The sequence below is a fragment of the Balaenoptera borealis genome (assembly GCF_965194805.1).
Source record: "Balaenoptera borealis genome assembly, chromosome: X".
NCBI lineage: Eukaryota > Metazoa > Chordata > Mammalia > Artiodactyla > Balaenopteridae > Balaenoptera > Balaenoptera borealis.
The window spans coordinates 44019565-44033010 of record NC_138881.1 but is presented as its reverse complement, the minus strand read 5'-3'; the positions used below and the strand labels follow the sequence as shown (position 1 = coordinate 44033010).

Below are 13446 nucleotides of genomic sequence, written 5' to 3'. Positions count from 1 at the left end.
ATGCTTTGAATTCTTTATCTAGTAAATTGTGTATTTCTGTTTTATTAGTTGTTTTTTTTTTCAGGGGTTTTCTCCTGTTTTTTCAATGAAACAAATCCCTCTGTCTTCTCATTGTTCTTAACTTTTGCTGTCTCTATTCTACGAAATTAGATGAAACAGTTACCTTTTCCAGTCTTGAAGGGGTGTCCTTGGGTATGAACATCCCCATACAGTCTGCATGTGCCCAGTGACTTTGGTGGGAGAGCTAGATCTGACTTGAGCACAAGTCATGTCTTTCCCTAGAGTGTGCTGGCAGCTATCACCTCAGTAGGAGGTGGTGCTGCAGATGGAGCAGCGAGAGCTAGAGTCCAGTGTGAGCCAGGGCTTCTCCCTTTTTCAGTGGCCAACACCACCCTCTTGGGGCTGGGGGCAGGTCCCAAATTGCTGGAGCAGAAGCACTGAGGGTCAGGTCCAAGATGGCTCCATTCCCTCTCAGTGTGTTCTTTCCCCCATCCTAGCACCAGCACAATTGCCCCAGAGGGGAACAGTGCTGGAGCAAGAGGGGCTGGAGCAGGCATTTGGCATGGGTGTGGGCCTGGGTTCAGGCTGTGATGTCCCCAGTTCCACTTGGAATCCTGGAATACTTCTGATGTGGTGCCTCCATAAATGCCAGGTTGCTGCCCCTGCCCCATTCAGATGCCATTTGGGGTCTGGGCTGGCATAGTCCCTCAAATCTGAGCACTCCCCTCAGCCACCCTCACCCTAGCATAGAGCTGTTATGGTGAAGCAAGTGGGGTAGAACAGGTGCTTGGCTCAGGCTGGCTGTGTGCCAGAGTGGTTGTGGGAAATTGGCCAGAGTCCCATTCAGTTTCAACCTGTTTTTTTCTGCCTTGTTTCAGGAATAAGCAAGTGTGGGTGTGCTCTTCACTAGCAGAGTGTAGGTTTCTTTTGTTTGTTTGTTTGCTGTATAATATATCAAAGTTGCTTATTTATTTTATACATAGTGCTTTGTATCTCTTAATCTGATACCCTTATCTCACTCCTCCCTATTCCCTCTACACTGGTAACCACTAGTTTGTTCTCTACGTCTATGAGTCTGTTTCTGTCTTTTGAATATACATTTGTTTTGTTTTTCACATTCCACATGTAAGTGATAAAACAGAGTATTTGTTTTTCCTCACTGACATATTTCACTAAGCATAATACCCTCAAGGTCCATCACATTGTTGCAAATGGCAGAATTCCATTCTTCTAGGGGGGGCTGAGTAGTATTCCATTGTATATATAAACCACATCTGTATCCATTCATCTGTTGATGGGCACTTAGGTTGCTTCCATATCTTGACTATTGTAGATAGTGCTGCTATGAACATTGAGGTACATGCATCTTTTCAAATTAGTGTTTTCATTTTCTACAAATACATACCCAGCACTGAAATTCCTGGATCATATCATAGTTCTATTTTTAGTTTTTTAAAGAAACTCCATACTGTTTTCTATAGTGGCTGGAAACAATGTACAACCCCACCAATAGTGTACTAGGGTTCCCATTTCTCCACATCCTCTCCAAATTTCTTATTTGTAGACATTTTGATGATAGCCATTCTGACAGGTGAGGTGATATCACATTTTTGTTTTGCATTTCTCTAATAATTAGCAATGTTGAGCATCTTTTCATGTGCCTGTTAGCCATATGTATGTCTTCTTTAGAAAAATTTCTATTCAGGTCTTCTGCCCATTTGTTGATTGGGTTGTTTATTTTTTTGATATTGAGTTGTATGAGCTGTTTGTTATTTTGGATATTAACCCCTTGTCAGCCACACCATTTGCAAATATTTTCTCCCTTTTCATAGGTTGTATTTTCATGTTATTGATAGTTTCCTTTGCTGTGCAAAAGCTTTTTAAGTTTAATTAGGCCCTATTACTTTATTTTTGCTTTATTTCCTTTGGCTTAGGAGACGGACCCAAAAAAATATTGTTACGATTTTTGTCAAAGAGTGTTCTGCCTATGTTCTCTTCTAGGAGTTTCATGGTGTCATGTCTTACATTTAGGTCTTTGAACCACTTTGAGCTTATTTGTATACATGGTCTGAGGAAATGTTCTAATCTCATTGTTTTACATGTGGCTGTTCAGTTTTCCCAGTACCACTTGCTGAAGAGACTGTCTTTTCTCCATTGTATATTCTTGCCTCTTTTGTCATAAAGTAATTGACAATAGGTGCGTGGGTTCACTTCTGGTTCTCTATTCTGCTCCTTTGATCTATGTGTCTGTTTCTGTGACGGTACCATGCTGTTTTGATTTCTGTAGCTTTGTAGTATATTCTGAAGTCTGGGAGGGTTATACCTCCAGCTTTGTTCTTTTTTTCTCAAGATGACTTTGACAATTTGGAGTTTTTTGTGGTTCCCTATGGATTTTTATTTGTTCTCGTTCTGTGAAAAATGTCATGGATATTTTTATAGGGATTTCATTAAATCTGTAGATTCCTTTGTGTATTATGGCTATTTTAACAATATTAATTCTTCCAATCCAAGGGCACAGGATATCTTTCCATTTCTTTGAATTATCTTCAGTTCCTTTCATCAATGTTTTATAGTTTTCAGATTATAGGTCTTTCACCTCCTTGGTTAAGTTTATTCTTGGTATTTTCTTCTTTTTGGTATGATTTTAAACAGGATGATTTTTTACTTTCTGTTTCTGAAATTTCATTATTAGTGTATATAAATGCAACAGATTTCTGTATATGGTAATCTTGTATCCTTCAACCTTGCTGAATTCATTTATTAGTCCTAATATTTGGGGGTGGAGACTTTAGAGTTCCCAATATAAAGTATTATGTCATCTGCAAATAGTGACAGTTTTACTTCTTCCCTTCCAATTTGGATGCCTTTTCTTTCTTTTACTTCTCTGATTGCTGTGGCTAGAGCTTCCATTACTATGTTAAACAGAAGTGGTAAGAGTGGGCATCCTTGTCTTGTTCCAAAACTTAGTGGGAAGTCTTTCAGCTTTTCACCATTGAGTATGATGTTGGCTATGGGTTTATCATAATGGCCTTAATTATGCTGAGATATGTTCCCTCTATACCCACTTTGATAAGAATTTTTATCATGAGTGGATGTTGAAATTTTTCAAATGCTTTTCCTGCATCTATTGAGATGATCTTGTGATTTTTATCCTTCCTTTTGTTAATGTGCATCACATTGATTGATTTGTGAATGTTGATTCACCCTCTTGACCCTGGAATAAATCCAACTTGATCATGGTGTTTGATCCCTTTTATATATTGTTGTATTCAGTTTGCTAATATTTCGTTGAGGATTTTTGCATCTATATTCATCAAAGATATTGGCCTGTAATTTCTTTTTTTGTGTGTGTAGTTTCCTTGTCTGGTTTTGGTATCAGAGTAATGGTGGCCTTGTAGAATAAATCTGTGAGTGTTCCTTCCTCTTCAAGTTTTTGGAATAGTTTGAGAGGGATAAGTATTAGCTCTTCTCTATATGTTTGTTAGAATTCCCCTCTGAGGCCATCTGGTCCTGGACTGTTGTTTGCTGGAAGTTTTTTTTTATTACAGATTCAATTTTACTTGTAGTGATTAGTCTGTTCAAATTGTCTGTTTCTTCTTGAAGCAGTCTTGGCAGGCTGTATTTTTCTAGAAATTTGTTCATTTCTTCTAGGTTGCCCAATTTGTTGGCATATAACTGTTCATAGTATTCTCTTATGATTTTTTACATTTCTGTGGTATTGGTTCTTATGTCTCCTCTTTCATTTCTTATTTTGTTTATTTGGATCCTCTCTCTTTTCTTCTTGGTGACCCTGGCTAAAGGTTTATGAATTTTATTTATCTTTTTAAGGAACCAGCTCTTGGTTTTATTGATCTTTTCTATTGTTTTTTGGATCTCTATTTTATTTATTTCCCCTCTGATTATTATTTTTATTATTATTATTATTTATATATTATTATTATTATTTCCTTATTTCTGCTGACTTTGGGCTTTGTTTGTTCTTCTTTTTCTAATGCTTTTAGGTGGTAAGATGTTTGCTCAAGATTTTTCTTGTTTCTTGAGGAAGGCCTGTATTGGTTCTAACTTCCCCCTTAGAACTGCTTTTGCTGCATCTCATAGATCTTAGAAAGTTGTGTTTCCGTTTTCATTTGTCTTGAGGTATTTTCTGATTTCCTCTTTGATTTCATCATGTCTCATTGGTTTTTTAGTAGCATGTTGTGTAGTCTCCATGTGTTTGTTCTTTTCCCATTTTTCTTTCTGTATTTGATTTCTAGTTTCATACTGTTTTGGTCATAAGAAATACTTGATATAATTTCTATCTTAAATTTATTGAGACTTCTTTTGTGGCCTAGCATGTGATCTGTCCTGGAGAACATTCCATGTGCATTTGAAAAGAATATGTAATCTGCTGTTTTTGGATGGAATGTCCTGTAGATATCTATTAAGTCCAACTAGTCTATTGTGTCATTTAAATCCACTGTTGTCTTATTATCTGTCTGGATATGTCCATTGATGTCAGTGGAATGTTAAAGTCCTCTACTATTATTATATTGTTGTCAAATTCTCCCTTTACGTCTGCTAGTATTTGCTTTATATGTTTAGGTGCTCCTGTGTAGGTGCATATATGTTAACAAGTGTAATATCTTCTTGTATTGATCCCTTTATCATTATACAATGCCCTTTTCTTTTGTTATAGTCTTCATTTTAAAGTCTTTTTGTCCTATGTGAATATTGATATCACCACTTTCTTGTCATTAATGATTTCATGAAATATCGTTTTCCATCCCCTCTCTTTTGTTCTGTGTGTATTTGGCCTGAAGAGATTCCCTTATAGGCAGCATATTGAAGGGTCTTGTTTTTTAATCCAATCAGCCACCCTATGTCTTTTGATTGGAACACTTAGTCTCTTGACATTGAAAGTAATTATTGATAGGTATGTACTTATTGCCATTTTATTACTTGTGTTCCAGTTGTTTTTGTAGTTCTTCTCTGTTCACTTCTTCTTTTTGTTTCTCCCATTGTGATCTAATCATTTTCTTTAGTACTATGCTTGGGTTCCTTTCTTTTTGGTTTTTGTGTGTCTTTACCATGGTTACCATGATTTGTGGTTACCATGGGGTTCAAGTATACTGACCCATAATTATATCTATGTGACTTAAACTGATAGTCATTTAAGTTTAAACACATTCTAAAAGATCTACATTTTTTACTCCCCTCCCCAACATTTTGTGTTTTTTTAATCATATTTTACATCTTCATGCTTATCCCTTTACTGTTAATTGTCTTTATACTTGATTTTACATTTTTTCTTCTTTTAATCTACATGCTTGCTTATTTAATTGATCTTAAATCCTTACTATATATTTGCCTTTCTTATCTGGGGATTTCCCTTTCCTATAGATTCTTACTTCTTTTTTATTTAGAGAAGACCCTTCAACATTTCTTTTAGAGTAGGCTATTGCTCATTTTTCGTTTAGTTTTTGCTTGTGTGAGAAGTTCTTTATCTCTCCTTCTAGTCTAAATTATAACCTTGCTGGGTAGAGTGTCCTATAGGTTGCAGGTTTTTCCCTTTCAGGACTTTGAATATATTTTGTCATTACCTTCTGGCCAGCAATGTTTCTGTGAAGAAATCAGCTGATAGCCTTATGAGGGGGTCCCTGGTAACTGACTATTTTTCTCTTGCTGCCTTTAGAATCCTCTTTCACTTTTGACATTTTAATTAGGTGTCTCGGTGTGGTGTGGTTCTGTTTGGGTTCGTCTTATTTGAGACCCTCTGTGCTTCTTATACCTGGATATCTGTTTCTTTCTTCAGGCTTGGGAAGTTTTCAACCATAATTTTCAACCATCTTCTCTCTCTCTTCTCATTTTGGGACCCCTATAATGTGAAAAATTCCCCCCCACACACACGTATATATGCTTTTTGCTGTTCTGATTGTGATTTCCATTTTCTATCTTCCAGATCCCTTATGTGTTTTTCTGTATCACCTAGTCTGCTGTTAATTCCTTCCAGTGTGTTTTTCATTTCAGTTATTGTATTCTTCAGTTCTGACTAGTTCTTTTCTTATATTTTCTAATTCCTTGTTAAAATTCTCACTGTGTTCACCTATTCTTTTCCCTAATTCAGTTAGCTTTCTTATTACTAATGCTTTGAATTTTTTATCTAGTAAGTTATTTATGTTCCATTAGTTGTTTTTTCAGGGCTTTCTCTTTCTCTTTCAATTGAGACAAATTATTCTGTCTTCTCATTTTGCTTATCTTTCTCTGTCTCTATGAAATTAGGTGAAACAATTACCTATGGTGGTCTTAGAGGGATGTCCTTATGTGGGAGTATCCCTATACAGTCTACAAGGCCCCAGTGGCTTTGGTGGCAGAACTGGATTTGATGTGAGCACAAGTCACACCCTTCCTCAGGGTGTGCTGGTAGCTGTCACCTTGGTAGGAGGTGGGGCTAGAGATGGAGGTGCTAGGGCCAGAGCAATGTGTGAGTCAGGGCTTCCCCTCTGTTCAGTGGTCATCACCGCCTTACTGAGAGCAGGGTCAGGTCCCAAGGTGCTGGAGCAAAAGCCCTGAGGGTTGGGTCCGAGCTGGCTCAGTTCCCTTTAAATGTGTGCTCTTTTCCCTCCCAGCACTGGCACCCTCACCCGAGTGGAGCAATGCTGGAGAAAGAGGGGCTGGTGTGGGTATTCAACAGTGGTGGGGGCATGGGCTGTGGTGGTCTGACTGCCATCAGAGATCTGGTCTGCCCCTGATGCTCCACCTGTGCAACTGCCAGTAACAGCTGCCCCCTGCTTGCTCAGATGCCACTTAGGGTTTGAGCCACCATAGCATCTTTTTTTTATTGACGTATAGTTGATTTACAATGTTTCAGGTGTAATATATATATATATATATATATATACACACACACACACACACACACACGCATATATATATATGTTCTTTTTCAGATTCTTTTCCATTATAAGTTGGTACACCATAGTATCTTACAGCCAAGCTTTTTCCTTATTGTGGCAGCCCTTAGTCCCATGTGGAGCTGCCATATGAGGCAAACTGTGCTGGAGCATTTGCTTGGCTCAGGCTAGGATGCATGCCATAGTGGTCACAGGAAACCAGTCAGCCAGCTGGGTGGTTTCAATCCACCATTTCTGCCCTGTTTTGGGAGCTAGCAAGTTTTCACGGCCTCCTCCCAAGCAGAGTCCAGGCATCCCACAGCCGTCCTATTAGTCCCACTGGCCCTTCAACCAGCCAAGGGGGCTCATCTTCCCTTTGTTGGACCCAAGGGCTAAGGCACCCAATCTGTGGCTCAAACCACCACTCTCCAGGGAGGATCTCTACCTGTGTAATCCCCTTTCTCTTCTGAGTCCCCTCCTAGGGGCACAGGTCCCAACCTGATCACTTCTCTTCCCTTACTGTCTGATTCTATGTGGATCTTTCTTACAGCCTTGGGTATATAGGAGTCTTTCTGCCAGTCTCCTGTTAGTTTTCAGTGAGAATTGTTCCACATGTAGATGTATTTTTGATGTATTCATGGGGGAAGGTGAGTTCCACTTCCTCCTATTCCGCCATCTTGAGTCCCTCCGAGTCTAAGTTTCTTACAGCCCTCCTGTTAGTCCCACTGGTTTTCTAACCAGCTAAGGGGACTTGTGTTCCTGGTGTCAGATTCCAGGGCTGTGGTGCCCAATATGTGGCTCGAACTGCTCACTCCCCAGGGAGGCTCTCTGTCTTTGTAATTCTCTCCCTCTTCTGTGTCCTCTCCCAGAGGCACAGGTCCCAACCTGATCACTTCTCTTCCCTTCTTATCCAATTTTGTGTGGATCTTTATTACAGCCTTGGTTGTACAGGAGTCTTTCTGCCAGTCTCCAGTTAGTTTTCAGTGAGAATTTCTCCACATTTAGATGTATTTTTGATGTGTTCATGGGGGGAATTGAGTTCCATGTCCTCCTAATCTGCCATCTTGATATCTTCCCCCAGGAAGTTTGAACTTCTATCTAAAAGCAATAAGAATTATATAAAGATTTTTCTTATTATGAAATTTTCAAATATATAGGAAATTTTAAATGGTAGTTTCTACCATTAATATTTCACTATACTTTCTTTATCACATATCTATCCATCTATCTATTCTGCTATCTAATAGAAAGGTTTAAAACAGAATATTTACATGTTATGTGGAGAAAAAATTGAAGGAATAAAGACTAGAGGCAAGGAAAAAAGATAGGCAGCGCTGTAATTGTCTAGGCAAAAGATGATGGTGATTTGGACTGGTGAAGTGGTAATAGGAATAAGAAGAAGTGGACGTAGTTAAAACATATTGAAGAGATAGAATCATCAGGACTTGATAGATGTTTGAATGTGGGGTTGATGGAGAGGGATGAGTATAAGTTGTAGTTAGGAGTACAGACTCAAGAGCCAGACTACCTGGAATCGAATCCTGTCTGTGCCACCTATCAGCTGTCCCTTCCCTATGCCTCAGTTTTCTGTTTTGTGAAATGGGGATAATAATCCTTATTTCATAAGATTGTTATAAGGGTTACCTGAAAAAAATATATATGTATCTTAGAACAGAACCTAGCACATAGTAAATTCTATATAAGTGGATGCTATTATTATATTTAATATTATATATAAGAGGTGACACTCTGGTTGGAAAGATGTGGGTTCAAATCCCAGATCTATTATTTACTAGCTATGTAATATGAGATTCTTTTTTCATTTGAAACATGGAACAAACAGTAACTCCTTCATATGAGTTTTTGAGTATTAATTTAAATGAGAGGAAACAATATACATCTCTTATTTTTAGAATGACCACAGATCTAAGATTATCTGTGGAGATCTTCCACAAGAATTCTTTAATTGTGATTATTTTCAGAGAGAGAGTTGGGATGCTGGTAAAGCATCAGTAGGAAGTAATGAGATGGGTGAGGATGGGTAGCACACTATGTCACAGTGCTAAGATTCCAGGGCTCAACACTCCTTTTGCCCCTAGGCTGCTGCCATCCAACACTTAGAATCTGCAACCACTGAGTTGAACAAAATCCTGAAGGCCAAGTACCCGACAGAGATGATCATTGCAACCAGGTCAGTCTTCCTTTGGCTCTCAAACTTTGGGATGTTTTTGCCCCTCATGGGCTGTTCCTCAGTCAGAGATGGGGCTCATTTTAATAGCTTGGGGGGTTGAGGCCAAGGAAAGCTTATGTTTACCTTCCCAAATCAAATTTCTTCCAACTCAAACCTCCTGAATAGAAAGTTTACGGGGGGAAAAAAAAAAAAAGATGAGATTGGGGTGAGGGCTCTTGTTACTCCAAAAAGACAAAATTGTAAGCCACAGATTTGGAAGAAGGGTTACAGAAGGGAAACACAACATTCCATACCATTCAAGAGCATAGCATAGCTCCCTACAGTAGGGAGACCTTGTTTTCCATTTAATACCTGGAAAACTCTCTGTGGTATCTGCTACAGCTGCTTTCGCATAGCTGAGCAACACATTCTCCCCTTCTAAATACGTGGGTCATTCATTCCTCTTGGGACTCTGGTGGGTTCCTTCCAAGTCTACCACATTCTCTTTTGAGAAACAGTCCCTACAGGGACCGTCGTCCCAAAGTCATTATGTTTGTACTAAATTAGCCAGGCCCTTGAACCATAGCTGATTTGACCCAGGGTGAAATCCTGACCCAAGTTGGACTGACTGAATTCTGTTTCCTGGAAATTTGGAATTTGGGCTAAGAAATGCTAGTTAAACTCTCTTAGGTACTGGCATATTTCACCATATGCACATGAAGAATCAGAATAAACAAAGAGGGGAGAGGGAGTTGGGGGAGAGGGACAAGGAGAGGGAGGGAGGAGAGATCAGGAAAGAGAGAGGGAGAAGGAAGAGGAGGAAGATGGAAACTAATATTATAAGAGAGAAGGTCTCTGGACCTCATGGTCCATGTCACATTGTGTCATCTATCTTATATTTCCAGATTCCTGTGCTCAGCAGTGGAAGATTTTGTAGTTGATATTGTAAAGGCCTGGAGCCGGATAAAACAGAACAATACAGCAATAGAGTCTGTGATTTTGAAAGTAAGTTTCCATCCTTTTTTCTTGTACTCTTTGTGGTGCCAGGGCCCCATTTTTAATAAAAGCAAATGTGCCTCTCACTGGGAATTGTAAAAGAGCAAGGAGGAGCAGCTGGTAAGCCTCCCTGATGGGGAAAATCCTCATCAAACTTCCACCTTTCACCAAATGAAGAGTGGCACTATACATGCTTATCCATGTACCATGTCCCTAAGCATATGCCAAGCATCTGTCCACACCTAGACACAAGCGTACACCAACATGTATGCACATGGTTGTATACCAGAACATGCTTGAAAATACATACAAATACATGCTAGAAATACACGCACATTCACCTCTATAACAACCACAGTAACAATAACAGCTAACACTTATATAGCACTTACTGTGTGCCAGGAACTGTTCTAAGCACTTATAATGTATTAACTTATTTAATCTTCACAACTGCCCTAGAATATAAAAACACAAATAGATTAAGTGACTTACCTAAGTTTACAAACTATTAAGTGATGGAGCTGGGAATCAAGCTATAATCATGTAGTACACCCCCAAACATACACACAGACAAAGGCAGACACCAGGCAACCATGCAGAGCCACATCCACATTCATAGGAGCATGCCCATGAAAACACCAATCCAGAAATGTTTATCTTTCCTCAGTTTTGCCATATTACACATCATTTTACAGGCCACTCTGACATGAGAAAGACTAGGCAACATATATTGATGCCTGCAGCTGCTCTGAAACAAACAGTGTCTCTTTGACCCCCTAACACCTTTTGGTTATCTTATCACATCTACCCAAGCAGTTCTTTCCCTAAACTTTCATCTCCCCACATGTAGCTTTCTATGCTCAGTGTTCCTGGCCAACTAGTACCCCTCCCTACCTCTCCCCATACCATCTGACTCCTCAGTCTGTGCTTTCAGGCACAAATCCCTCGTAACAATGCCCTGTCTCCTTCCCCATATAGAGCGACTTAATGTATGACAAGCTCAGTGTCCTGATTGATATCCTTGCTGAGGATGCAGCAGTTGAGAAGAGTACCACAGCACATGCAGACAGTGCCAAGGCAGATGGAAAGCCCTTCATCCCTCAAATAGACCACATAGCCAAGTGCAAGTTGGAGCTGGCCACAAAGGCCCAGAATCTCCAAAAGTCCTTGAAACTCATCATATTCCAAGTTGAACAAGGTAAAGGCCCCAGGGTTGTGGTGATTGAGGTAGGGGAAAGAGAAGGTTCCTGTGGGTAGTTTACTGGTCTCCCTCACTCTGGGTCTACTATTTGACATCACTACCAAAACTTGACTAGATTCTGCATTCATAAAGCATCCAAAGTCTGTCCTAGTCTCCACTGATTTGAAAAGCCTCAGTCCTGATAAGCTGCCCCTTTTGCTCCTCCTACCTCCCAGGCACTCAACTCTTTCTACTTATTTATTTTTGGAACTAACAATCATCCTAAACAATTACAGCTGCTAAGTGGCTTGGCTCAAAGGTCTGTCAGCTTCAACCTCCAGCCATGGAATCTTTTTCCACCTGCTCCTGTCCCCTTCCAACCACTGAGCCTATGACGATTTTAGAAAGAAAATAGTGTTCATCTCTGCATGTCTTACACAGTATTAATCAGGCACAAGGGCTCTGAGAGTGGTCCTGGCAGCTCTAGCATTGATTGCCATTTCCCATAACTCATGACAATCTGCAAGCTTCCAACTCAGTATGAAAACTCTTTCAACTCCTCCAACTTCTTAATTTAACATTTTGGTTCCCACTTCTTCTCCACAATGCTTCTTTGAAAAACAGATCAGAAAATATAACACCAAGTGTGTTCTACCTGAGCTATTGGACTTGAACAGAAGTCCATGTAGCAAGGAAGTCCTTTTGGCTGGCCTTTGACCTTTAGTTACAGTACCTTCTCCTGCCTGGGTATCTTTAGGTACAACCTCAGCCAAGTTTCTAAGAAAGAAAGGAAATAACCCTTCTGCACTATGAAATCATTAAACAGCCAGTTTGCCTCTATTTCTGTAGGTAGTTTCCAAGTAGCAGGGATCAGATCAATCTGATGTAGCCATAACCCTGTCACAACTAATCCTCAGCCTGCTCCATCAATACATAAGTCAGATTTAGAAGTACAACTTGTGGCCATGGGACAGAGAAAGGCTCCCCTGGCAGCACAGGGATTGAACCTATGAGCTTTGGCATAGGCTGAGCACCTGAGCTATACAGTATATAGGCTGGTAAAAGAAAGGAGACTTCTCAAATATTCTGGGTATTGGTGAGACATTTGGTTGAAAGAATGGCATGGTCCTAGAGGCTTAAGTTTAGAACAAAGGTCATGTGAGTAAATGAATTAACAAAGAGGCAAGAATGGAGGTAGAAGAACAGAGTTTCCCACCCTGCTCCCCCTACCTCTGGCCCCAAGCTTCTACTCACAACCACATTTACTGGACGATAGGAAAAGAGTAACAAGTAAAACACAGAAAGCTCAGGCACGGATGTGAAGAGACATGGCAATACTGTAAGAAAGCTGAAACCACAAACAGCATCATGGAGGAGATGTGATGATCAAATGGGAGTCTCCATTGTCTCCCCACACACTGACTGGTATTAACTAAACAAAAGAGATGCTCAAGAAATGTGACCAATCCTCCCTCCCTCCTTTCCTCCTTTTCTTCCTTCCTTTCCTTCCTCTCCTTCCTTCCTTCCCTCCTTCCTTCCACTTTTTCTCTATAGTTCTTGATGAGCAAAGCCGACAGACAATATCAGTCAAGAACTTTAGTTCAACTTTCTTCCTGGAAGATGACTCAGAAGATATTAACCAGATGAGCCCAAGACACCGTAATGATCTTTCTCTTCTCCTTCCTTTACTCTAAGCTTCATCTCTGTCTTCTAGTTCCCAGAGAATAAAGATGTATTTTCATGCATCTTCCTTTAGCCATAATCCTACTCTGCAGTACATATCCCTCCCTCTTCTCGAGAAACCTCACACTATAAGACCCCATGCCTATGTCCAGAAGTAATGACCCCATTAGATACTTTGAAAAGGCTGGCCTGATGAAACCCAAGATTTGAAGCTGTTTCACTGCCAGCAAGCAAGCAGCCCAACCTTACTATTCTGTCAGTGGAAGTCCCTGTCCATCCAAGATGATCCCTCTTTGGAATGAGAACCCTGAATATTATCAAGGAGAAAGTCATTGAGCTTGACTCTGCTCCAACAGAGAAAGTGGGGTGAAATACAAGTGGGGGGAAGGGCTTTCTTGTTTGTATCTGACACCAAGGTGACGTCTTTTGTGTCTAGGTTCTCGTCTTGGTACTCTGTCTTCTATATCTTCTCTCAAAAGTGAAGACCTAGATAACCTCAATTTGGAGCACTTATATTTTACACCTGAAACTATGTAAGTATTTAAGCC

The 13446-nt window shown here is 39.9% G+C and overlaps 2 protein-coding genes across 4 annotated transcripts in view; one reads left to right on the top strand and one right to left on the bottom strand.

Annotated features, from left to right (window-relative positions):
* The window catches only part of LOC309620043 (G2/mitotic-specific cyclin-B3-like), a 187728-nt gene that overhangs the window by 64298 nt on the left and 109984 nt on the right, over nucleotides 1-13446 (bottom strand). The gene's annotated exons all lie outside the window — the stretch shown is intronic.
* DGKK (diacylglycerol kinase kappa) overlaps nucleotides 1-13446 on the top strand; it is a 164392-nt gene that overhangs the window by 134246 nt on the left and 16700 nt on the right. For 2 of the 3 annotated variants that reach the window (XM_082376007.1, XM_082376008.1), the window contains exons 13-16: nucleotides 8969-9060; nucleotides 9945-10044; nucleotides 11014-11233; nucleotides 13335-13431. In XM_082376007.1, coding sequence (XP_082232133.1) covers nucleotides 8969-9060; nucleotides 9945-10044; nucleotides 11014-11233; nucleotides 13335-13431 — 509 coding nt within the window. Of the gene's footprint in view, nucleotides 1-8968; nucleotides 9061-9944; nucleotides 10045-11013; nucleotides 11234-12769; nucleotides 12875-13334; nucleotides 13432-13446 lie in introns of all 3 variants that reach the window. The other variant, XM_082376009.1, reaches the window with a different exon arrangement.